Source organism: Protopterus annectens, chromosome 1.part0 (genome assembly GCF_019279795.1).
Source record: "Protopterus annectens isolate FY-2018-M chromosome 1.part0, PAN1.0, whole genome shotgun sequence".
Lineage (NCBI taxonomy): Eukaryota > Metazoa > Chordata > Ceratodontiformes > Protopteridae > Protopterus > Protopterus annectens.
Genome location: NC_056725.1, coordinates 1,163,238,097 through 1,163,265,605, shown reverse-complemented (window position 1 = coordinate 1,163,265,605; position 27,509 = coordinate 1,163,238,097). Strand labels below are relative to the sequence as shown.

The 27,509-nt window shown below is 43.0% G+C and overlaps 1 protein-coding gene across 3 annotated transcripts in view; it reads left to right on the top strand.

Annotated features, from left to right (window-relative positions):
• Positions 1-27,509, top strand: part of ARMC2 (armadillo repeat containing 2) — a 1,279,645-nt gene that overhangs the window by 597,220 nt on the left and 654,916 nt on the right. For all 3 annotated transcript variants that reach the window (XM_044065306.1, XM_044065323.1, XM_044065313.1), the window contains exon 8: positions 480-655. In XM_044065306.1, coding sequence (XP_043921241.1) covers positions 480-655 — 176 coding nt within the window. The remainder of the gene's footprint in view (positions 1-479; positions 656-27,509) is intronic.

The following is a 27,509-nucleotide window of genomic DNA, read 5'->3' as shown; positions in this document are numbered from 1 at the left end:
CATATAATCACACTTAAATCATCGCTGTTCCAATGGGCACACTTTCAGCCTTCAAATATAAAACTGGATCATTGCTTCTGTACACTATACCAGATATTGTGGCAAATTCCTGAAATTACAGAAAAAACATTAGTCACTCTGAAAAAGCTATTTTACAGAATCTGTAATAAGATTTGATTCACAGCATTTAGTAAAAATCATAGAGAAATAATGTAGAAAATGGACTGTGTATTCCTCTTATGTGTGTGTGGTAGGTGTAATTTCTTAATTTAAATAAAAATAAAAATGGTCACAAGATACATTCATTGACCTGGAAGACCAGGAGTACTTTTAATAGTTCTGTCATATATTGACAAAATATAGTTATCTTAATGCATCTTCTTTTATGTAATTCAAACACTGAAGTATAATTGTGTGGGTAAGACAATGTACTTAAGTTAATAGAAATGGTAAATTCTGTTTATGCTGTTTTTTAATAGATACCGATGTGGATTGTCTCTGTAAAGCTTGCATCAGGCTCTATAAGTCACTAGAAAATGGGAACATGCTTGGAAGGAACTGCAAACAGAGGGCAATTCTTTTGAAAATCCTGTATAAACTGGTAGATGTTGGTTCAGACCAACTCAGTTTGCTTCTGGTCAAGCTAATTTTAGCAGTAAGTTTATTACCATGCGATTTTTTGTTTACTTTTTGAGGCAGAATGCATGCATTCAAACAATAGTTTAACAAAATCTGCTATGATTCCTGCAGTAATTTTTCAAATGCATCCTAGAGTATGAGATGGGACTGTGTCTAAGCAAACCTGCTCAACGGAACAGAAAACAGTAGCTTATTTCTAAAACTGTGTGATAGACTTAGCATTGTTTTTTTATCCTCTTTGTATATATTACATATATCGATTGTGGAGACGATATGCTATGGGGAAGACTACAGAGATGTGACATTATGGGACATATGTCATGCAGTAAAGCATATGACAGACTGGCACTCACTGTAAGTGCGCTCACACACACACTCTGGCAATTTGAATGATTGGAAGTTTACCTGTCCGTGTTTTTGAAATATAGGAGGAAGGCAAACTCTGCATAGAAAACACCATGGCTGGGAAAGAAATTGGAGCACTAAACAGTGTGAGGCAGTAAGTATAACCACTGCACCAACATACCACTGTGCCTTTCTACCACTTTCTGTAATGAATGAGAGACCACAGTGAAAAGTGTATTGCTTGAGGAAGTTGGATGGTGTCATGGTGGATATGTACAGCCTGAAGGAAAGCTTGTGAATTCTGAAATTTGAGATTATGTAGCTCAAAATGGGACACACTTCTGGATAACTCTGAGGAGTCAATGAGATCAAATGAGTCATCACTAAAACAGAAATGAAGATTGTCCAAATTAATGTAATAGTAAATTCAAAAGATTTTGATTTATATATGCTTTTCTGCTTAGGCAGAGTTTTCATGAGTTGTGTGCTCATCCGTACTTAAAGGCCTATACTGGTCTCATTCCATTGTTCCTTGGAGCTTTGTTGGTGCATGAGTCATTTAAATGAAGCAAGTGTTGCGAGAAGCCTTCTTTAATTCTTTCTACTACTTTCATTGCTTTACATTCAGCATCAGGGGTAGCATAATTTCATCTGCACGGTGTCTTGCACTCAATGACCATTTATTATTTTCTTACAGACATTAACATAATACTACATTGCGATTCTGATAATCTTTTGGCAGCAGTTATGTTTTACAACTGTGTTTTTGTTTGTCCCAACACAGTCCATCTGAGGGTACTTCTTGCACCCCATTGACATATTTTCCAACTGTAGACAGGGTGGCAGATGTATGGACCCATTCATTTCCTAGTCAGGGTTGCAGCTTCATCAGACTATTCTTTCCCTGAGGCATGATTCACTTGTGAGTGAGCAGGCCAGACTGCCAATCATGTGCCTCCTTCCTAACTCCATCCCTTTGGTAGACAGTGACCTCATGAAATCCACTACTCTGAGATGCTAGAATACATGACTGTGTACAGCCTGAAATGGTTATGCAACTTATGGGCAGTTTGAGCCACACACTGACCCAATAACTGCTATTGCAATCTGCAACACTCCTATTACAATTGGAGGTGTGATAGCTTATGCTTCCTTTCTCCTCCCCCCAGGATGAGCAAGCCACCCTTCCATACCTGTTTTTCCAGAGCACAAGCCCCTAAACAAACTTTGGTTTGGTTTGTAGTCAAGGCTTTATCCCACTAAGTGACAGCGGGAAGCTTTTCTATAAGTGTTTTATCTTTTAACTCCTCTTAAAAATGGATAACAAGGAGTTAAAAATAGAACAAGAAAAAGGTGGCAAAACCCAAAAGGATAACTCTTTCAAGATGACAAATAACTGAAAAAAAAACATCCATTTCTTACTCTGTATCTGAGGAAAGTACTGATAGTCAAGCAACTCCTAAAAACAGGGATGTGCAGTCGTTATGATGAGTAGCAACATTTTTCTCACTAGCTCACTGCTAAAAGACAACCTTAGCTCTTTTGTCAGTACCTACATGGCATTTCCTGAGATAATGCATGGTGAAGAGATTTCCTCAGTGGATTAGTATAGCATTTTATGAGTATTCCATCATTTTAAACATTCTGTAGCTGCCCAGTATGTATGTTTCTCCTTGATGCAGCCTTCTTTTGGTAGAAAGTATTTCGGTATAGTTTAGGATATGCCATTGAACTAGCGGAGACCTTTCTTAATACATTTTTTAGATCAGTGACAGTCAATGGACAGAATATAGAGGTGTGGATTTTTGCAGGTAGATGCAAAGTATAAAAAGCACAAAAGAAAAAAAAAAGAAAAGAATGACAGCTCCTTCCCCTGATTCATCTGGTGAATTAAACCATGTCTATATCAAGCATATTCATTTTCCTCCTCTTCAGATGCCATTAAGATGAGTATTTCTTCTCAGTTGTACGGTCGTTATCAGAATATATTTCTTTGTTGGCGACATAAGTATTCTGAGCATCATTTTTATTAGCCTGTAGATAACTCTCCTTTATGTGATAGCATATTTAGAGTGATAATAAGGCTTCTAGATTCAGTGAACACAATGACACTAGTGTCCCTGTCTTTAAAAAGCTATGACCACTGGACACCAACGTCCATAAGTCATATCTTATTACTGCACTGTTTTATTCATCTACATCTAACCAGAGTGAGAAAGCTATCCCTTTGGCACCCTTACCTTTTGATAAGCATTCAGCTTTACTAGATAATAGTTTCTTAAGTATTAGGGCACTTAATTAGCTCACCTGATTTCTTACGAAAGTTCCCTTTTATAACATACAAGAAAATGTACAGCCTATTAGTAAGTATGTTACACACAGGAGAGAGAAGTTAGTTGCTACAGCACATTGACTGTGAGGTAACTCACTGAAATGTGCATATAATAACCAAGATTCATCCTCAAGTGCTATCATGTCAGGGGTAGTGTTGATAAGGACTGAGTGGTTCAGCAGTGTCTTAAAATGAGGATTCCAGAGGCTGATTTAATTAATGCTTCAGTGATGTAAGAGACGTTCATACTGATCACTGCTGCAGTAGCCTTAGCTATATGTGTTATATAACAGCTGGCCAGCTTCCAAAGCTTCAGGGCACCTTCTGAGTGCTCAAACCATCAGGCAGCTTGAGTTGAGCTGCCTAAAAAGACAGGTCTGAGTGCCAAGCCCTCCTGAGCTTTCCTTGCACAGAAGAGAGCCTTCCTCTGCAGGTTTCAAGGATCAACGTTTAGCTTGTGCTGTTCTATTGTTGGGCAGATAAGTTCCCAATGGAGGAAAAAACTTCCACATTTAAAAAAATAAATAAATAAATAATGTACTTTTCTGGCTAAGAAAGTTACTTTTCTTATAGGAGTTTGTGTTTTAATGGAGTATCACAAGATTTAACTACACTTTTATGTGGGAGCACACTTTTTTCCTGTCAGTTTAACAGTTATTTAAAATAGTTTAAAACTGTTCTTTCTCCTTAGAAAGATTGTGTTTATTTTATTTTTGGGAGCTGGCAAAGTGTATGTGTTTTTACTGTATTTTTATTTTGAATTTTTAGAACTTTACAGTTCTACCAGCTTATGCTGATGCTTGTTTTCCCTAGAGAGCAGCACTATTTTTGACTTGTCTATTTAAGAAACTGATGGTCCCACAGCTGGTCCTTCTTCTAGGCACAAAAAGAAAAAGTTAGGCAAATACCTTTTGCCACCACAGCAGGTTAGTAATTTGTCACAGCTGCAGTTGAATGACTGCTTTGGCCATAGCTGTTTCTTCAGACAACTCTTCTTTTACCTCGGATCCCTCTTGTGTAGCACCTACAGCCAAGTCCTCTGCAGCTGTTGGGGTCCCCTCACTCTGGTCAGGGGAGAGAGACCGTTGCTAGTCCTGGGAGAGGAAAAGTGTTTTCTGTTTAGTCAGAATGTTGTGCCCATCCTTTGGGAAGCTGCTGCTTTCATTAACAAATATGTTGGCCCCATTTGTCCTGTCAAAAAGAAACAGAAAACTAAGCATTTATCTGCTCTTGCTCAAATTTCCCTGGACAGGTGTAATTTATTGGGCCTGGCTCAGGATCTAATTTAGACTATTGATCCTTCTTATAAGTTAGCTTCTGGTAAAAGAGAAATAGATACCCCTTTTCCTGAAAATTCTGAATCTGGACAGAAAGAAAAGGGGAAAAAGATGCAGAGTTTCTCCTTGGTCTTCTGTTGCAGACTCAGAAGAGAGCTTTGTTTCTGATTCTGTGAGTGGTTTCTCTTTCCTGAGACTATTTCCAGAGTATTATAGTGTTTTCAGTGGGAGAACACTGAAGTTTCTCATTCTGTCATATAATACTATGAGCTGTTATAGAAGCAATTTCCTGAACCTTCACCCATTCCCCCAGTTCTGTCATCTCTGGAGGATGTGTGCGTCACTGCCTGCAATTTTTCCTGATAGTCAGACTGCTGCCCCTAAAATAGTCAAATAGAATGTATGAAGTTCCTCATTCTTTTATGTTTTTATACACTCACCCGAAACCTGACCCAGTAGTTTTAGCTTTAGTTAATCCTACTGATGTTATGTAGTCCATCTCGCCATTATTCTTCATATGTGGGTTCGGAGCCGACGGTCGGCTCCGACTCGGCCTATACACTAGCTCAAAAGTCTCTGATTGGCTGTGCTAAGATGGTATTCCACAATACCTTGCCCCACATCCACAGATCTCGTTTGCTGCTTGTAGAGCTCGGACGTGGTCTCGACTTGGCTTGGCTAAGTACTCTTTAAAAATAACTTCTCTTGAGAAAATTATTCTGATATTATAGAATTTTTGCATAGATACAGTTGTGATAGCGTTTGTTAGCCTTTCTGCGTTCTTTTGGGTGTGTTTGTGTGAGTTTTGTGGTATCCCTTCTACCCTTTGGCTAGGCCCGTTTGAGTTAGAGGACCTAGTCCTCCCCTTGTGATTTTTTTTTTTTAGTTGGTGGTTCTCTTTGTGCTGAGACCGTTTTAATTAGAGGTCTCTCCATTGTTTGTGTGTATCAGTGACTGTGTGTTGTGCTGAGCGTTCGTTTCCCGCCCTTTTCTCTGACTGACTTCTGCACCGAGAAAGTTTTTAGAGTTCTGTGTTTTATAATTATGTCGAAAGAGCAAAAAGAACATAAGCCCTCTGGCTTTAAAAAGTGTTCTAAATATTCATACAAAATGTCTATTACAGACTGACATTCCGTCTGTGTTTGTCTTGGAGCCATCCACCTTCAGGAGTCCTGCAGTTTCTGCCACTCCTTTAGTCCTCGGGTGCTCCAAGAAAGGAAAAACAAGTTGATACTAAAGGGTCTGTTAAAACAATCTTTTGAGGAAAAGTTAGCTTCGACTCCCAGCTCCGAGTCGAAGTCTAAGTCATCTAGATCCAAGAAGAGATTGCCGGCTCCATCTCTGGTCTCGAAGCCGCCCTCTAAGATTTTGATAGTGGAATCTGCTTCCTCTGCTCCACCGACCTCGGAGCCACAGGAAGTCACTGTTTCGATTGAATCTTCGACTGCTCCGATAATATTAGAACTGATTCAGAGCCGGTCTCCATGTTTAAGACAAGCCTCTCCAGAGAAGAGGTCTGTTTCTCCATCGATTTCCTCCAAATCCTTCAGGTTTTCAGATTTGGATGTGGATAGGGTGGTGCAGCAGCTCCTGGAATCGCCAGTGTTGGCAAAACTTTTTTCGGCTCCGACCCAGTCGGCTCCGGAGCCAGCCCTGGTAGTTGTACCTGCTATTCCTCCCCCGAGCGCATCGTTGTCTTCGGAGCCATTAAGCTCCGCTCCGAGGGATGTTCCTGTGTCGGCTCCGATACCCCAACTGGGTTCGGGACTCAAGTTTCTTCTGTCGGCGCCGAGGGGGATAACTCGGAGCACAGGTTGGTGCCGAGCCTTCCTCTGGGCGCATCGGCAGTGGGGAGTCGGGCTCCAGTCATGGCCTTAGATGGCGGTCGGTCCTCAGATTCAGGAGGTCCCACCTTCGAGGCAATGCGGAGCATGCTGGCTGGATCAGCTACCTCCCTCGGATCAGTCCTTCCGTTCCCTACTACACTGGCGAGAGCTTCTGACACTCCACTATCCTTGGACAGCAGGGCGCAAGGGCCTAAGGACACCCCCATGAGTGGTCCCCTTCTTTCTGAGGAGTCCTCAGACTCTGTGCCTGAGGAACCCCCCAGGAAGAAATCTTGCAAGAGGAAGCATATAGACTCCCAAGACAAGTCCCTCACTTCAGATACTGACCTCGAGGAGTCTGAGGGGTCCCCCAAGTCTTCCTCTGAGGATGGTTCGTTCTCCGAAATCCTGGAGATCTTGAAACAGAGGAGGCTGGCCTTCCAAAACCCCCTCCGAGGAGGAGTCAGTATTCCTTAAGGCCTTTGGCACCCAGCCTTCCGCCTCCTGGGTATCCCCACCCTTTGATGAGCTCCTAGACTTAATTTGTCGAAGGGTGTGGGAGACTCCTGACTCCCTGGAGCCTGTCCCTCGAAGGCCTAACAAATTCTTGTCTGCCCCCCAGGGAATGGATTTTTTGACGAAGGGAACCCCAGTAGATGCTATGGTAGTGGTGGCGGCCGGCACACAGAAGGAAGTTGCAGAGTCTTCCTCTACGGTCCATCCCCCGAACAGTGAGTCCAGGATGATGGACCGGTATGGGAAGCATACTTTTTCCTCAGCGACCTTTACTCTGCGGTCGCTGAATTACTTGACTTATTTCACGCGGCTCCAAAGAGATCGCCTTAAAGAGGTAGGAGATACTCTCAGGGGTAATGTACCTGAGACGGTGGCTCAAGCAGTCAACGCTCAGCTTTCCACCCTTAATTCCATTGCGAACTCATCCATGCGACTGATTTTGTACGCATTCGAGGGAGCTAGCAGGGCGGCTAGTTCAGGAGTGGCCCTCAGGAGGCAAGCCTGGCTATGCCTGTGTCACTTTGCGGAGGCCTTTAAGTCTTCCTTTACGGATGCCCCTTTCGACGGTTCCTCCTTGTTTGGGACCACAGTAAAAGACACACTCACCAGGTGCGAACAAGGAGGGTAAGACCTTGTCTGCCATGGGAGTCTGCTTTTCCCTACCGTCGAGACCTTATCCCAAGGCTCAGCGGGGGGGGGGGAGATGTGGTTCAGAAAATCACAGAGGTCGTTCCCTATTGCACAAGATGAGACCCCCCCTCGAGGCAGAGGAGGGGGGTCATACTCTGGAAGACGCTGCCCCAGAGGCAGAGGGGGCCCCCGCAACTCAGTGGACCGGGATTCCTTCTGCGGTTCCCCATACTCTCACTCTTGAGGGTGTGCCCGGCTGTGCTTCTCCGGAGCCAGTCGGGGGTTGGATTTCCCATTATCCGGAAGCCTGGGCAAGAATAATCCAGGACAGATGGGTTTTAGGGATAATCGCCGGAGGTTACACCATTCCTTTTCGCTCCACCCCTCCTACCCACAAAAGGATCCCAGACGCACCACCCAGTCAAAGGGGTCAAGCAGCATCAGAAGTCTCTCAGTTGCTAGAAAAAGGAGTCATCCAACCAGTCCCCCCAGACAAGATCAGATTAGGGACTTACTCAAAAGCACGGGGGACCTGAGACCCATTCTGGATCTCAGCCGACTAAATCATTATGTATGCAAGTCTAACTTCCGGATGGTCACACTGCAATCAATTCTCCCGTTATTGGGAAAGGAAGTATGGATGTGCTCCATCGACTTGAAGGATGCTTATTACCACATAAAGATGGACAAAGCATCCCGGTGTCATCTACGCTTCCAGCTGGGAGCCAGGCACTTCCAGTTTCGAGCCCTGCCCTTTGGTCTCACCACAGCCCCCAGGGTATTCACCAAATGCATGGCAGTGGTGATGGCTCACTTGAGGCATCTAGGATTCCAGGTGTTTCCTTACCTGGACGACTGGCTCCTAACCGCCCCCACCAAGCATCTACTTTGTCAAAACAGAAACACTACCATCAACATTTGTCATCAGCTAGGCATCACACTGGAAAAAATCTGCCTTACTAACCTCACAGCGTGTCTTATTTATAGGAACAGAGTTGGATACCATTCGGATGAGAGTGTTTCTGCCTATGGAAAGGATCAAGAGGTTACAACGGCAGGTTCAAATGATGATGCCTTTGACACGCGTAAAGGCAAGGCTAGTGCTGCAACTACTAGGCACGATGGCATCCACTATCATGACGGTTCCATTAGCAAGGCTGCACATGCGGATATTACAGTGGCTCCTGTTCACCCAGTGGTCTTTTCAGAGTTTGCCTCTATCCCATCCCATCTTGATCACAGACAAATACAGACAGGACCTAAGTTGGTGGCTGTGCACCGACAATCTAGTAGTAGGAAAACCATTCTCTTCACCCAACCCGGTAGCCACAGTGACCACGGGTGCCTCCCGGATGGGGGGGGGGCATTATCTTGGCAGGTTGGTCCAAGGTATGTGGCAGGAACACGAGATGAACTTCCACATAAATGTCCTGGAGATGAGGGCAGTGCTCCTAGCGTTGCAGGCACTATAACATGTCCTTCCATCCAGGACTATTGCGATACACTCGGACAGCATGTCGGTAGTGTGGTATCTCAACAAACAAGGGGGAACCCGATCGTACCCACTATGCAGGGAGTCTATGAGAGTGTGGAACTGGGCGATAGCTTCCCAAAGGACCTTGATAGCAAAGCACATTCCGGGGAAAACCAGTGTGATCGCAGACAAGTTAAGCAGGGCGATCCTTCTGCCCTACAAGTGGTCGCTGAACCGCCAGGTGGCGGACAGCATATTCAACAAATGGGGTCAGCCTTGCTGCAACCTGCTTGCCAGCCCTCTCAATGTGAAATTCCACGCATTCTTCTCACTGATACCCCCACTAGGGGGATATCCAAGGGACGCTCTGGTGCACATTTGGCCCTCGGGTCTGCTGTATGCTTTCCCTCCATTTCCCCTTATCTCGAGGGTGATCCAGAAAGCACTATCCCTGGGAAGCAGGTTGATTCTAATCACTCCATACTGGCCTCGACAAGTATGGTTCCCCTTTTTCCAACAGTTCACCGTGGAGCCTCCTTGGACTCTGGACCCTCGTCCAGACCTACTGACACATATGTCGGGACAGCTCCACTCTTCCCTGGAGACCCTCAGGCTGACCGCCTGGCTACTCCACTTCTGACCGTAGTCAGGTGGTATGATTTTTCTCCAAACGTAGTCCATATCCTCTCATCCTCTCACAAACCAGCCACTAGGAAGATTTATTCCACTAAGTGGAAAAGGTTTTCCATATGGGAACAGTCTAAGGATATTGACCCCTACACAGCTCCCATCAACTCTGTGCTGGAATTCCTATCTCAATTATTCTGCCAAGGGTCAGCCCCAGCCACCAAGAAAGTTCAGCTAGCGGCTATCTCTAATTATCACGTGGCATATGAACCCAGCTTAATGGCTCACAGACTGTGTAAAGCCTTCATGAAAGGCACACTCCTCCTTCGCCCCCCGGTAGCTCAACCAGTTATGCCTTGGGACCTTAATTTTGTTCTGCAGACTCTTACTCTTCCACCCTTCGAGCCTGCGGCTTCTTGCGATTTGAAATTTTTGACATGGAAATCAGCCTTTCTAATAGCCATTACTTCTGCCACAAGGTTTCAGAGCTTCAGGCCTTGTCAGCTAAGCCCCCTTATCTCATTTTCCATAAAGATAGGATCTCCCTCAGGCCGAATCCAACCTTTCTTCCAAAAGTAGTGTCATTATCTAATATTAATCAGTCCATCGAACTGCCAGTATTCTTTCCCAATTTCTCTGACAAGGCAGAGTATCAGTTTCATATGTTGGACGTTCATAGGCAACTCCGCTTTTATTTACACAGGACTAAGGAATGGAGGAAATCAGATCAGCTCTTCATTTCATTCTCGGACAATCGCTTAGGTTCAGCGGTGTCCAAAGTAACCATTTCTAGATGGATAGCGGGTTGCATCTCCTTTATTTACCAGACAGGAGGTAAGAACATACCCTTTCCAGTTGGAGCACATTTTACGAGAGCAGTATCTACGTCTACTGCCTTTCAGGCTAGGCTATCCATGGATGATATATGCGCAGCCGCAACATGGGCTTCTCCCCATACCTTTGTGTCCCATTACAAACTGGATGTGGTATCCAGGGGCAGGTCTTCCTTTGGCTCCACAGTGCTCAGAAGCATCTTCCATTGAGCCACCCAGGATATAGGTGCTAGGGACGCTGTCCCACATATGAAGAATAATGGCGAGATAGGACTACATAACATCAGTTAGTTATGTACTTACCATAACGCTAGATGTATGTAGTCCATCTTGCCATATATTCTTCATTACCCACCCGCCGTCCCCCTTGCCTGGAGAATTTGGAGGATTTCCTTTATAACCCTGGCTTTAGTCTCTTTAGACAACTTGTTGGACCTTGTCTATCTTGACTGTGGATGTGTGTGTGTGGATTGGACATATTGTTTTTGTTAGCAGCAAACTAGATCTGGGGATGTGGAGCAAGGTATTGTGGGATACCATCTTAGCCTAGCCAATCAGAGACTTTCGAGCTAGTGTATAGGCCGAATCGGAGCCGACAGTCGGCTCCGAACCCACATATGAAGAATATATGGCGAGATGGACTACATACATCTAGCATTATGGTAAGTACATAACTAATTGTTACTAAACATTTTGCTAATTCCAATCCTAGTCTTTCCGACAAGAATGGGAAGATTATTGATATGTATGGGAAAAAGTGTATGCTTCTTGCAACTTTGATTCTTCAAAATTTTGAATTGTCAGACTTGTATATTAGTTTATTCTGACTAATTGTGAAGGTATGAGGAATGTTTTTTTTTCCCCGTAGTTTATGCTTGTGATCTGCTTTAAATAATTTACCTTCTTCCATTGTGCAAGTCACAACTCACTGTTTACAGTGTATATATGACTCAGTCAGTACTTCTTTCAGGGCTATGACCATTGGTACTGGTTTGAAGAGGTTTCTCTTGCTCAGTTCTCAGAACCTTCCTGATTGTGCGAAAAATTATATTTTAAATTCACCTTTCGATAGAGATTTAGTTTTTGGTTCATCTGCTGCGAAGTGTTGTGCCCATCCCTGGGGAAGCTGTTACTACCATTAACAAGCCTATTTGCTCTAACTTTCCTGTCAAGGAAATTTATTATTATTTATTATTTAACATTTGTTGACTGGGTTTGTCCGACTGAGCAGAAGAGACCTTTTTCAGCGGAGGTCTGGGGAGAAAAGCTCCAACATATTATACAATTTTCATTATAAATTATCATTAAACAGCAATGTTACAGGATTATTACAAGGCATTAAGTAGCCGTACAATGTTATACACTGTCAATAAATCAGGAGTATAACAAAACTATTTCAAGATGTATACAAAGAAATATGTCATTAAGATGAATGTATTTTTTGGGGTAAGTGGTTACAAAAACCCAGTTTTGTTGTTGCATGAAGGCAAGACAATTACAATAGAATGTTTCTCTGAGGCAATTTGCTTAATATATTTTAGAAGACAGAAGAAAGAGTAGTCAAGGAAGATTAGAGAGAGCTAGTGAGAAGAGTTAGTTAAGGGCAGAAAGTAGATTAAGGTATGAGAAGTAAGGGATGTTAAGGAGGGAGATTGCAGTGGCAGGACCAGTAACTTCCAAAGTGCTCTTTGGTGGCTGTCTTAAATTGTTTAGGATGTGTAAGGGTCCTGATTTCTAGTGGGACCCTATTCCAGACAGTAGTGGGGCGATAGCTGTACATGTTGCGTCCAAATTTATACTTAGGTTTGTAAATTTGTAGTTGGTCTTGATTAAGGCTTCAGAGAGGTTGGGAGGGAGAATAATGAGAGATGAGGGGATAGTGCTGGTCAGTAGGAAGGGTGGTATAGGCTAGAATGGATGATCTGGAGCTAAGAGAGAAGAAGCTGGTGGGGTAATTCAAGCCAGTTTAGATGTTTTAGAGAGAGAGAGTGATGGGATTTGTAGGTTTGTTGAGCAGCAAATCTAGCTACCTTGTTGTAGGTAGATTCGAGTTAGGTCAGGAGTGTTGGGTTAAGATTTGTGAGAATTTGAGAGTTGTAGATTAGACTGAGTAGAAGGTAGGTAAGAGAGAGAGTAATCTTGGCTTCAGAGGTAAGGAATTTCTTGTTACGGTAAAGGAGCCCTAGTTTTGAATGAGTCTTTTTGATACAGTTATTAACATGCAAGTCAAATTTAAGCTGATCGTTGATGGTTACTCCTAAGAGCTTAGTGCTGGATTCTACCTGAATGGGAGTGTTATTAAGGGACTGTATAGAGAAGGAGGGTTTAATGTTGTTGAAGCGTTTAGGTAGGAAGAGTATTTTTTATTAGGGTTAAGGATGAGCTGGTTGTTGGAGAGCCATGTTTCAACTAAGTTAAAAGATGACGAGTAGCTGAGAAGAGCTTAGCGGGAGAGTTGACTATTGTGATGACTGTAGAGTCATCTGCATATTGCACTAAAGATGACAGAGTACAGGAGGTAGAGAGCTGATTAGTAAAGATATTAACAAGTAAAGGCCCTAGGCTAGACCCTTGAGGTACACCTATTTCTACAGGGAGAGGAAAGGAGAGTGCAGAGTGCCATCTCACTGATTGAGATCTATCAGTGAGGTAGCTGGAGAACCATGCAACAGTGTCAGAGGAGAAGTTGAGGTTATGCAGTTTGTACAGCAGAAGAGAGTGTGAGACAGTGTTGAAAGCTTTTGAGAGGTCCAAGAGTAGGCAAGAAATAAGTTTATGGTCATCCATGGCTATAGAGACAGTGTTGAGGAAGGATAATAGAGCTGTAGTGGTGCTATGTTTGGGTCTGAAGCCATGTTGAGTGGCTGTAAGCAGATTTTCCTGTATTGGATACTGCATAACTTGTTTATGAATACATTTTTGTAGTACTTTAGAGAGAGGGGAGAGGATAGCGATAGGTCTAAATTTGGAGATATCAGAGGAGTTACCTCCTTTGTGTATAGGAAGAGTATAACATTGTTTCCAGATGGAAGGGACTTTAGATTCAGAGAGAGAGTGATTAATTAGGATAGATACAGAGAGAGCAAGAGAGTCAGCTGCTAGTAGAAGAAAAGTGGAAGGAATATTGTCAGCAGATGCTGAGCATGGTTTTAATTTAGAGTAGAGTTTTGATGTAGCTAGTAGGTACAGGATTGAGGAAGAAGGTATTTGAGGAGACAGTATTAGGAGTAGGTTCAGAAAAGTTGGAGATGTTAGTAGTAGAGTTTGGGTTAGGGTTGAGTAGCTTAGCTATTGAATCGATAAAACTGGTATTGAAGATAGTGGCAGTTTCTTCAGATGTCTTGTTTGGGGATGGATTAGGGGAGCTAAGATTACTGGGATGTAATATTTTAGGATTAGATTTTAGGTCTGTGAGAGGTTTGTTATAGAAGTCCTTTTCATCTTTGTGTTTTTTTGTCAAATTTCTGAGTTTTTTTACATTTTTGCAAGTCAGCAGAGAGCTTAGTTTGTGACCATTTTTTCCATAATTTGTCAATAGTTATCATAAGGGTACGAGTGGCTTTTGAAAGCCATGAAGATATGTTAGACTTGATTCAGACTTTACAAGGGGGAGCAAGTGAGTCTAAGATGTTAAGGAAGGTAGAGTTGAAAGCTAGGACTGCTTCTTCTAGTGTGAGTTAAGGAATTTCCAGTTTACTTTAGAGAGGAGGGCATTAAAGGTTTCTGGATGGAAGTTGGAGAGTTTCCGACAAGTGATTAAATCTAGGAAAAACTGAAAACTAAGCATGTATCTTCTCCTGCACCAATTTCTCTGGACAAGAGTAGTTTATTAGGAATGGCTCAGGGTCTTGTACAGACTATTGACCTCTCTTATAAGATGGTTTCTGGTAAAAGAAAAACAGATTCCTCTTTTTCAAGATTCTGAATATTTAGAGGAATGTGATGGGACAGAGAGTTATTTCTCCTCAGATTTCTGATCAAACTCAGAAAACCATAGTATCAGAATCTTCCTGTGAGGCATTGTCTTTCTCTGAGACCGAATGTGCCAATGTTTTCAGTGAGAGAGCACTGAGATTTATCAGAACCACAGAAAGTTATTGCAACTGGAATTCTGAGAACCTTCACACCCCCTTCCATTGCTATCAGAATTGGAGGATGTGTTTGTCACAGAATGATGTTAAGTTGTCAATCTCGCCTTCATTCTTGCTGGATGGGTTCGGAGCCGATCCTCCGCTCCGAATCGGCCACTTACTAAAGCTCGAGAGCTAATTTTACCGGCTCGAGGCAACCCTATATCCCATGATGCTAGGCGATAACTCCCCAGATCTTGTTTGCCGCTTTCGCTTGCGAGGTGCGTTTTTTTACCGGCTCCTAGTAAGTCTTTTGAATACTTAGTTTTCACTCACCTTTTTTGGTTAGTTTTCCACCCAGTTGTTTTTTAGTAGTTAACGACTACTTTTAATCCTATTCCCGTTAATACCTTCCGTTATTTCCCCTTATATCCCCCCCCCTCCACTCTTTAGGTTAGGCCTTAAGCCTGCCCCTTTCCTAATTATTCTTAGGGATCCTGTGGAGTGTTTGGGTGTGTCAGTATCCCACTTAATATTTTTATTGTTTTTGAGTGTTGTGTGTGTGTGTGCGTTTCCTTTTCCTTTTGTGCTCCCTCGACACTTATGTCGAAGGAACCAAAAGAAACTAAGGTCTCAGGCTTTAAGAAGTGTGACTCGTGCTGTCAAAAAATGTCTCTGACAGACGGTCACACTTCTTGTGTTTACTGCCTGGGACCCCTGCACCTGCAGGACTTTTGCTCTGTGTGTCACGCGTTCAGTCCAAGAGTCCTGCAGGAGCGCAGGAACAAACTAATATTGAGGGGCTTGTTAAAGCCTGAGGGCTCCCCGACTAAGTCTGTGTCGGGGAGGTCTTCGAAACCAGCAAAACCGTCAGCTCCGAGTACCAAGCCTTCGGCTGCTGGCTGTTTGTCTGTGCCTAGATCGGCTCTGGCTGGAGCCGATCCCTCTGAGTCACAGATTCCTGTCTCGGCCCCACTTGGTGCCGATACCTCTGAATCCATGCATTCACGGTCGGCTCCGTCTGGAGCCGACGTGTCTTCGGCTCCTTCGGCTCCATCTATATCTAAGAAGAGGTCAAGATCCCCTTCGTTGGAGTCCATCCATTCGGCTCCGAGATCCCCCCAGCTCTCGGAGCGGAGCCATCGGAGCCGATCGTCTCGGTCGTCCAGGCTTTCCGACCACGACCTTGAGAGAGTGGTAAGTAGGCTATTAAAGTCTCAGGCATTGGCCCAAATGATCTGTAGCCCATCTCATCAGATGGTAGCTACTACGACTCCACCTATTTTTCCTCCTTCGACTCTCCCTCAGAGTTCGGAGCCGGAGCTCCTCGGAGCCGTGACTGTTGTGGCGTTGGAGCCGATACCTCCCCCTTTGGCTCCTTCGTCTTCCGCTCCAACCTCCTCCTTGATGCCTTCATTAGAGGGATCCGGGCGCCTGGTCTCTCTCGTCGGCTCCGAGGGGGCGAGTGGCATCGGACCATTGTCTGACCCCGTACTCCCTCTCGGAGCATCGGCGCTGGTGAGCTTGGCCCCGACATCGGCCTCGGAGCCATCCCTGTCAGTACGGCCTGGGGTTCCCACCTCTTCGGAGCGGGAGCCCTCTGGCCTTTCTGATAGGGGAGCCTTCGAGGTGATGAGGAGTGTACTAGCCCCAGGGCATAGTCAACGGTCAGCTCCATCAGCTCCTCCCACTACAGTGCCTGCTGATGTCTCTTCCCACTCTCTTGCTCCCGGACCCAGAGATCCAATGCCTCAGGTTTCCCCACTGGGAATATCTTCCTCTTCCGAGGCTTCTCCTGACCTGTCAGCGGAGCCTCCGCGTAAGAGGACATGTAAGAGGAAGCATGTGGACTCCCGTGAGTCCATTACATCTGACACCGACTTGGATGAGTTGGAGGGATCCCCAAAGTCCCCCTCTGAGGATGTCTCTTTCTCAGACATCCTAGAAATCCTAAAGCAGAGGGGGAACTGGTCTTCCCTTAATCCTTCTGAGGACGAGTCGGTGTACCTGGAGGCGTTTGGTTCTCGACCCTCCACCTCCTGGGTGTCTCTGCCTTTCGACCCCCTTATGGAAGTAGTGGCTCGGAAGGCATGGTCGGCCCCGGATTCGGTGGAACCCACCCCTCGGAGGCCATCTAAATTCATCACAGCACCAGTTGACAAACAATTCTTAACAAAAGGTGTACCGGCAGATGCCATGGTGGTGGCTGCAGCCACCAAGAAGGAACTAGCTGATCCTTCTGTGCCTATCCATCCTCCTAATAAAGATTCTAGGACCATGGATAGGTACGGTAAGCGGATGTTTTCTTCAGCGACCTTTGCCATGCGGTCGCTGAATTACTTGTGTCACTTCACCCGCCTTCAGATATTCTCAAAGAGTTGGGAGAAGTCTTACAGGATCCGTCAGCTGCTGGGTCCCAGGATAAAATCAACTCACAGCTTGTAATTCTAAACTTGATTGTTAACTCCTCCATGCGTCTCATTTCATATGCAGACGATGGCGCGAGTAGGGCCGCGGGCATAGGAGTGGCCTTAAGGCGTCACACCTGGATGCGTCTTTGTAATTTTGCGGACCCTTTCAAGGCGTCCTTCACAATTCCCCTTTTGTTGGTTCGGCTTTGTTCGGACCTCAAGTGAAAGACACCTTGACCAGATGCGAACAAGATGGCAAGACTCTTTCTGCCATAGGAGTCCATTTTTCCACCCCTTCAAGACCATACCCTAAGGGTCAGAAAGGTGGAAAAATGTGGTTCCGCAAATCTCAAGGAGTCACGCCTGATGCAAGAGGTCATTTTACCCCCAGAGGCAGAGGGGGTAACAACAACAGACGCTGCCCTAGGGGCAGAGGGGGTCCGCAGAACCAGGGTAGCAGGGAGCCTCTCTCTGACAAACCCTTCCAGCATCCCTGAGATGTTGCCCGACTGTCCACCTTCGGAGGCAGTCGGGGGAAGATTGTTGCTGTTCCCAAAAGCCTGGCTTTCCCTTACTCAAGACAAATGGGTACAGTCGATCATATCCGAGGGTTACAAAATTCCCTTTATCCAAACCCCAATTCAGCAAAAGGGAACCCTTCCAGACGTTCCACCCAGTCAAAGGGAACTAGCAGTACCAGAGATATCAAAACTGCTAGCAAAAAGAGCCATCCAGCCAGTCCCAGCAGACCAACTAGGATCCGGAATCTACTCAAGGTTCTTTTTGGTACCGAAAAAGACAGGGGACTGGAGACCAATATTAGATCTCAGCAAACTAAACAAGTTTGCAAAGAGAACAAGATTCCGGATGGTCACGCTACAGTCCATTCTACCCTTTCTGGGCAAGGACAATTGGATGTGCTCCGTGGACCTTCAGGATGCGTACTATCACATCAAAATTCACAGGCGCTCCAGAAGGTTTCTCCGCTTTCGGCTGGGGGCCAGTCACTACCAATTCAGAGCCCTGCCCTTTGGCCTCACTACAGACCCTGGAGTGTTCAACAAATGTATGGCAGTAGTTACGGCTCACCTGAGATGGCAAGGATTCCAGGTGTTTCCATATCTAGACGACTGGCTCCTCACTGCCACCACCAGGCATCAACTTCTCCAAGCCAGAGCTTACACCATTCACATTTGCAGAGGGCTAGGAATCTCTATAAATTTCGAAAAGTCTGCCTTGTCGCCTTGTCAGTCTATTACCTTTATAGGCGCCAACTTGGACACCGTACAACTTTCAGCAAAGTTAACAGATGAAAGGGTCTTAGATATTCAAAACCATGTCCATGTTCTTCAGAGCGACAAAATTCAGGTTAGGTATGTCCTGAAAGTATTGGGTCTTATGGCGGCCGCCATAACACTTCTTCCTCTTGCACGTTTTTACATGCGTCTTCTACAGTGGATGCTTTTCACCCAATGGTCCTTTCAGCAACTCCCTATGCACCACAAGATCATGATAACTCCAACTTGCAAAAGTCATCTGTCCTGGTGGATATTGTCCCCTCAAGTCCATCAAGGCAGACCCTTTGTTCCTCCTTCCCCGGTCGCCACGGTTACATCGGATGCCTCCCTGCTCGGGTGGGGGGGGCATTTTCAGGCCAGGATGGTCCATGGCACTTGGCAACCTTTCGAACGCCACCTGCACATACATGTCCTAGAGATGAGAGCAGTGCTTTTAACGTTGCAAGCCCTCCACGACTCTCTTCCCCTGGGAACTATTGCAATCCAAATGGACAATATGTCAGTAGTGTGGGATATCAACAAGCAAGGCGGAACCAAGTCCTATCCCCTGTGTTGAGAGGCACTCAGACTTTGGCAATGGACAATCTCCTCTCAGCGGTTTCTGATAGCAACGCATATCCCCGGGAAGTCCAACATCATAGTGGACAGGTTGAGCAGAGCTATACTCATGCCGCACGAGTGGTCTCTCAAACAATCTGTGGCAGAAGAGATTTTTCAGAAGTGGGGCCTTCCTTGCTGCGATCTTTTTGCTACACCCCAAAACAGCAAATGCCTCAACTTCTTCACCCTCTTCCCCCTTCCAGGCCATCCCCTCAGAGATGCTCTATTCCAAGATTGGCCTCGGGGACTTCTCTATGCCTTTTCACCCTTTCCTCTAATTCCACAAGTAATTCAGAAAGCAACCGCCTTGAAAGCCAAGTTGATTCTCATTGCCCCTTATTGGCCACGACAGATATGGTTTCCGTTCCTACATCGTTCTCTTTTGGTACAGACTTGGCATCTGGACCCAGCTCCAGATCTGTTGACCCATCAGTCGGGGCAGCTGCACCAATCCCTACATTCTCTCAACCTCACTGCTTGGTTGCTCCACTTCTGTCTCTAGCCAGGCTTCCTATGATTTCTAATCCCGTCCGGGATATCATAGTAGCTTCCCTTAAATCTTCCACCAGAAGGATTTACACTAGTAAATGGAAACGTTTCTCCTTCTGGGCAAAGGCAAGGAATATAGATCCCTTTACTGCCCCAATTCATTCAGTCTTGGACTTCCTAGCTGAAATTTTTCATTCAGGGTCTTCTTCCTCTACAGTAAATGTTCAGTTGGCAGCCATATCGAATTTTCATATAGGCTTATCGGACCACAACATCATGTCCCATAAGCTTTGCAAAGCTTTCCTTAAAGGTGTATTTTTACTTAAGCGTCCGATCAAAGACCCTCCACCTCAGTGGGATCTTAATTTAGTCTTAACATCCTTGATTCTTCCCCCCTTTGAACCTGCGGTCTCCTGTTCATTGAAATTTCTTTCTTGGAAGACACTCTTCCTAGTCGCCATTACTTCTGCTAGGAGAGTATCTGAGCTTCACGCCCTCTGCATTCGTCCTCCCTACTTAATCTTCCATAAAGACAGAGTTTCTCTAAGGACTAATCCATCCTTCTTACCCAAGGTGGCTTCGCAGACAAATTTAAATCAATCAATTGATCTCCCAGTTTTTTCCCAAACTGTACTAATAGAGCAGACCAAAAGCTACATTATCTAGATGTTCATCGCCAGCTCCGATACTATTTGGATAGAACCAAACACATAAGGAAGTCTGATCAACTGTTTTTATCGTATGCAGAAAATAAGAAAGGCCTTCCTGTATCTAAGGTAACCCTATCTAGGTGGCTGTCTTCTGTGATTACATCTATTTATCAACTCAGAGGCAGAGAATTGACTTCTAAGCCAAAAGCCCATTCAACTAGAGCACTAGCTACATCTACAGCTTTTCAAGCTAGACTACCAATAGACACTATGAGCCTCTCCTCATACCTTTGTTTCGCATTACAAATTGGACATGGCCTCCAGGGACAGAGCAAAATTTGGTTCCACCGTTCTCAAGAGTCTGTTCCAATGAGCCACCCAGGATGAAGGTGCTAGAGACGCGGTCCCATCCAGCAAGAATGAAGGCGAGATTGACAACTTAACATTGAGAAGTTATGTACCTGCCATAACATTCCATGTTAGTTGTCTTCTCTTGCCTTCTTTCTTGCGTCCCACCCACCATCCCCCTAGCCTGGACAGACTGAGAAGATGTTCCCTTCTTTGAAGGGTCCTTATATTCCCTTGTTTCACCATCTAGGTGTCCTAGGATAGCTATAGTGTACATAACTATCTTTGGGGTTTTTATCCCTCTTCCTCCTCCTTTCCAGTTGGAGGATTTTTTATTGGCCTATGCTAGGTTTTCAGCTTCCAAACGAGATCTGGGGAGTTATCGCCTAGCATCATGGGATATAGGGTTGCCTCGAGCCGGTAAAATTAGCTCTCGAGCTTTGGTAAGTGCTCGAGTCGGAGCCGCCGAGGATTGGCTCCGAACCCATCCAGCAAGAAAGAAGGCGAGAGAAGACAACTAACATGGAACGTTATGGTAGGTACATAACTTCTCATTTTCCCTGACAATCAGCCTGTTAGACTTAAGAAAGCAGGTAGAATTTATAAAGTTCCTCATTCTTTCAATTTTTTATACATTTATCTTAATTTTGTATGCATTTATTCCAGACCTGACCAAGCAGATATAGCTTTAATGAATCCATCTGTTGCCAAACTTCACATGAATTCTAAATCTGCTCCTTCTCCTTCAGACAAGGATGTTAAAGTATTTATAAGTTTGAATGATAAACAAGATCCAAAGTGTAAAAAACACAGAAACACACACTGGACTTCCAAAATAATTTAATGGAAGAAAATTAAGCCTCTGGTAACCACTTTCGTCCACACAATGTATAGACTTCTTCAGAATAAAAAATACTTCAAACAGTCAGCTTAAATACACATGGCAATGAAATAAATATACTGGTTATACCAAAAAGGTGTCCCTATTTTAATTCATAAACTAAAGCATCAAATTATCACAAAGCTTACATAAACAATTAAATAAAAAAACAAAACTTCATCTTATAGAACACATAGATTTCAGTTTGAGAAAACAAGAAATAGAGACAGCTTCATTAAGACCAGGTGGAAGCCAAGCATTACACCTTAGCTGCCACTTGAGTTCTAAAAAATTCTAAAAACAAATCTATAGGTCCACCCCTAGGGTCTTGTTCAACGCTATCTACAACAATAAATTTAAAAAATATGTGTAGAGTAAATCTTAATGTGTTTGTATAATGCATTACGTTCATCCATTTTGCCAAAGTCATAATTATGTTGGTAAATTCTGTATCTCAACTGTCTAATAGTTTTACCAACATAAAAACACAGACAACATAGGCATAATGCAATATATACAGCACCCCTACTATCACAATTATATTTTTTCTTTGGTTTGATAAAACCAAGACCCTGTAAGTGGAATTACGTTCCTTCTATTAACTTACTACATTGTGAGCAATGTCTGCACTTGCTAATCTTACCCGCTACCTCAGAAACCAAATGTCTCTCAGTCATCATTTTTAAACGTGTCTTTCTGATAAACCATAATTTGGTGCTCACCAACTTTATTGAGCACCTCTGAATCACACCTGAAAATGTCCCAAAATTTTATGATTTTCTGTTTGATTTCTTGAAAATGCATATTAAATGGAATAATCATGGCTTTGTTGAACCCTTTATTTTTACTTTCACTTAAGGAGCCTATTTGACTACCATCTTGAATCTGACACTGGCCCAATAAAGGCACATAAAACCCATTTCTCCTTTTCTTTTTTACCTCCTCAAAAATGTAATTGAGAAAACTGGGTGGATACCCTCTCCTAAGAAACATGTCTCTTTGCTGACTACATTCACCCAAAAACTGATCTTGGCTCACCATTCATGCCAATCTCACACAGTGTCCTTTGACAATGGCTTTCTTTTGATGTATTGGGTGGCAACTGTGAAAATGCAAATAAGAGTTTGAATGGTTTGGTTTTCTAAACAATGTGGATACAAAATACTGACTTTCTCTATTTTTGCTAATGGTTGCATTTAAAAAATTAACCACATCTACCTCTACTGTCATTGTAAATCATAAAAAATCAGTAGTATGATTAATGCATTCAAAAAATTGGTAAAGTCTCTCCCTTGTGTTGTGCCAAAAAATAATGATGTCATCAATAAAGCGTTTGTACAGACACCAACAATCCTTAAATTCAGATGTAAATAAAATCTTTATCTCCCAAAAGGCCATAACAACATTCGCAAACACAGGGGCACATGAAGCACCCATGGCAACACCATGTGTTTGTTTAAAAATATGCCCTTCAAAGTATATAAAATTGTTGTGTAAAACCAACTCCATTAAGGTACTCTGCGTTAAACTCTCTTCCTGACCAATTTTACATTGTAAGGCCAAAAACTGAAAAAAAACACTCGAGGCCAAGGTCATGGGGTATACGGGAATATAGATCTTTGACATCTATTAAAACAAATAACAAATCATCTCTATAGAGACTATTAGAAACCTGTGTTAAAAAAGTCCCAGGAATCCCTCAGCAACGGTGAATAATCTTTAAATAGCCCCTTTGTTTGTCTATCAATAAATTGGGCAATAAAAAAAGTCTTTGAACCTTTGGCATCCACTATCGGTCTTAGTGGAGGTTCCTGTAGGCACTTATGTACCTTTGGTAGACCAAAAACGGTTGGTGTTTTGGGAAATTGTACCTTCATGTAATCATATTCAGCAAGAGAAATCTGATCATTCAAAAATAATTCTTCTAAATCCAAATCTACCCTACGTAGGGCACCATTCATCTTATTTAAATAAATGTCCTCATATGCTTCAGAAAAAAGAATGGAAAACATTTTATTAATATAATCATTAGCGTTCATGATAACTAATCCACCCCCTTTATCTGGATGCATAATACGGATAGAGGGGTCCCTTCTGATGTTATTCAACAAAGTAAGTTCATCCATTTCTAAATTACCTGGATGCCTGTTTCTAGTTGTTACAACCTTTCTAATTTAATTCTCACATAGCCTCTCGAACACTGTAATCAAGGGATGTAGAATAGAGCTGAATGTACTGGGTCTTTTATTCATTTCGGACACTATATTGGGAGAATCATTCCCAGACAATATGGATAAATTGAGTTTACATGCAAATAGTTTAAGTTGTAATAACACCTGATCCAATCTGCTCTTTTGAAGAGGCACAAAAGTCATGCCTTTCTCAAATAAATTGGCCCAATTTTCAGTTATAGTTAAATACCTGTAATTAAAAACTTTGAAGTCCCCCATTGAAATTGAAATAATGGTCACTGATGAACCAAGATCAATTAATGAGCTGTTTGTCTCATTTTTTCCCTCCCTTGTCCTCTTCCCCTCCCTCCACTCCAGTTCTGCTGTGGACAAGAAAACTGGGGGTGGGGGTGAGAATGTTGGAATCTCTTATCTGGGTAAAAATCCTGTTTCTGGTTCATAATTCTGTCTGATCTCCTCATTGGGAGTATGTCTAAAGGGGGAGAATTATGGTTGTGTGACTGACTTGTGCCTGCTTGTGAATTAAAAGCACTGTTGTCATCTAAAACAAAATCATCACAATCAGTAATGGTAGAAATACTATTAGAAGGCTTAGGATACACTAAGCCTTTCTCATACTCTTGTTGATCTCTAGTAAACGTTTTCATTTTTTTTATTCTTAAGTTCTTTCAAATACTGATCTGTTTTAATAAACGCAGTCCTGTATTGTTCACGTTTTAATATCAAACAATAGGTCATTCGTAATTGAATTGTCTAAAGACTCAATAAAGCTTGATAGTTCCACCATTTCTTTTTCATAGAAGCGTAAAAGTACCTGCAGAAGCTCACACCCTTGCTTGCTGAACAAAAACGTTTAGAATTTTAAATTGTCAGGGTCATATGTTAACGTTTATTCTGACAAATTGTGATAGTATGGTTAATATTTTATCTGCAGTTCCCTTTTGTGAGCCGAACAAGTTTTAAAGTGTATATATGACTCTCTAGATATACTGCATAGAGAATTGTTGCCACTAGTACTGTGTTAAGGCACTTTGCCTGGCTGCATTCTCAGAACCTCCCAGAAGATACAAAGTTTTAAATTCTTCCTTGGATAGAGAGTTAGTGTTGGAACCTCTTACACTGAGGTTATCAAAGATGTGATTAGAGAGTTAAACTGATTAAAAGAATCTCAGATTTTTCAGCCTTTCTATTCTAAATTTTCCAAGGGATTTTCTGTTCCCTTCCCTAATTTTGTCAAGAAACAAAATAGAGTCTCAGCAGAATGCTAGTAAGCAGACATTTAAAAAGCAATAGTAGGGTGGTTACAAAAAAAGGAGAAACCTCCAGAACTTGGGACAGTCAAAGAAGTCAGAATAACTATTTAAGCATTTAAGACCCCCCCCCCCCCCGCCCCTTATTTTTTTCCAGAAAGTCTGAATCTCAATTTCTCTTTTGGGAAAACAGATTATTTCAAACAAATGGGCACTGAAAGACTGAATCAACAAGGCTACAGATGGCAGTGGGAAGAAATCCCTCCTTCCCAGGAAATCCTCCATATCCACCAGACCAAATCCTTCTCTTTCCTCCTGTCCTGCAAAACATGCTGTCACCAGTTCCTCTTTCCCAGTTCGCAAAATGATTTTATTTAAGAATGTTTTTAGTGCTAAAGAAAGAAACAAAAATGTCTGTAGACCAGCTTTGGATCTTTCTTTCCTAAACTAGTTTGTGATAGTGCCCAAGTTCAAAATGCCTTCCCCTTCATAACCTGTTTAACCCTCTTTTCTTATTTGAGTTCCTTGGTAACCTTACATTTAAATGATACATATCACATTCCTGTTCATCCAAAATTCTGGCATTTCTTATGGTTGTGTGTGTCTGGAACACATTATCGGTTTTCTTCCTTAACCTTTGGGCTATCCACTGCTCCAAGAGTGTTCAAAAGTGTCACTGCTGTCATAGCCCATTGAGGACAATATTGCAGGCTACAGGGTATCCATATTTTTCCATGTTTAGACGATTTGCTTATCTTTGCAGGGTCTTTATCATAGTGTCATGAATCTCTTACTTAGGTGAGAGCCCTCCTTCACATGCTGGGATTCCAAGAAAGCATTCAAAACTTCTTTTTGACCGCATCATACAGGAATGTCTTCTTGGGATGACTACTAGACACCTCAGTACATAGAGCTTTTCTTCCACAGGAAAAAAAAAAACAGATCTATATTTAGATCCAACCCAAGTATTTTCCATTCATACATCTGTCACTGTGAGGGAATACCTCAGGATTCTGGGTCTTGCGTCATCTATGATTCTCATGATACATCTTGCAAGACTCTACAAGAAAGATACAGCAGTATATGAAATCTCCTTGGTCCCAGAACCAACACACATTATCCTGTCAAATTCCAATTCTGAGATCTGTGAGGAGAGAAATCACTTGGTAAAGACATAATATATGCCTGAATTCAGGTATCCCCTTCTGCTCTAAAGCAGTTGGTCACCACAGACACCTCAGACTTTGCTTGGGGAGCAGTATCAAGGGGGATAAAAGTGCATGGTATCAACAAGACAGGCCAAAGTACTTAAACGTAAAACAGATTCTTACTCTAATCAAGTCACTTAAATCTCTAAATCAGCTTTGGTCCCCTGGACTATTTCAAGTAGATATAGACAATGCCACAGTAATATGGCACATAAACAAGCAAGGGGCACCAGATTTTACTCCTTATGCAGACTAGACATGTTAGCATGGGATATAGCTTTACAAAGTAGTCTCACTCAATGAGCATCCTATATTATGTCAGAGCAGCACTATGTAGGAGATAAGATGAGCAGGACAAAGGTTGACCCTCGTGAATGGAAATTAGATTGTGCATCTCTCTTCTTTTGGAAATGGCCATGGACAATTACCACAAGCTTCCTCACAGACTGGATCTGCTCACACAATAACAGGGGTGTTTGATATCCCCCAACCCCAAACGACTTCAACTGGCTTCCTGGATGGTAGGATCATAATACCTCCTAAGCACCAGTTTTCTGAGGACATGCAACCGGTAATAATGGAGGCAAAGAAAGCCTTCTGTTAGTAAATCAATTTATAAACAAATGGGAAAGGTTTTTAAGTGGTACCAACAAAATAACCAGCTTACAGTATTTGTTTGAGTTACTATGGCCTGTCTTATTCCTCTATCAGTATTCATTTGTTAGCCATTTCAACATGTCTGTACATGGACCCCCCTCTTTCAATGCATTTGCTTGTCAAAACGTTTTTGAAAAGGGTATTACATAGGAGACCTCCAAGAAAACTAGTGGCACCTTCTTGGGTTCTTAATTTTGTGTTAAAGAAGCTAACAGTTGCTCCATTTCAGAAGACTGAATTGCAGCTCTTATGTTGGGTTATCCTCTTCTCATTTTCCACAGGGACAAATTTTCTTTGAAAACTAATCCTTCTTTTATACCTAAAGTGATCATACCTTTCAACTTCTTAGTGCAAGAAATCTGGACAAAGCCTGACAAAATTGGGGTACAAAGACCAAAAATAGGGACAGATTTTAAATATTCTTATAAACTTAGAAAGTTGCTACAATAACAAGGTCTGTGTTAACATATATTTTCTGAAGGTTTTGAAGTATGAAACTCAAATGTATGTCATTATTTAGTGAGTTCAGTCCTCAGATCATCCCACGGATTTGCCAGAAAATCACAGTTTTTATTAGGAATAGACCAAAAACATGTTCAAGCTCCGAGGCAGCAAGACATTTCCCTGTGGTACATTTGGAGTCACATGTCCGAAGTGGCATTTAGCTGCAGAGAAATATGGCTGTTGCAGATTCCCTGTGGGTAAACAGAAGAATGTGGCGCCATGCCCACAGTTTCAAAAAACAAATGCACAAGGGGGAAAATAATGTCCATGGGCCTCAAGGCAACATGAGACAGCAGGCAGTATGGCAGGCAGCAGCAGGCTTGACCAGCGGGCATGTTGGTAGCAGTAAAAAATGCAGTGGAGAATGGGCAGTGCCTTTATAAATGGTGTTTATGGACCGTTACCTCCTTCACAGTGTCTAGGGAACATTGCCTGAAATGCATACTGGAGTAT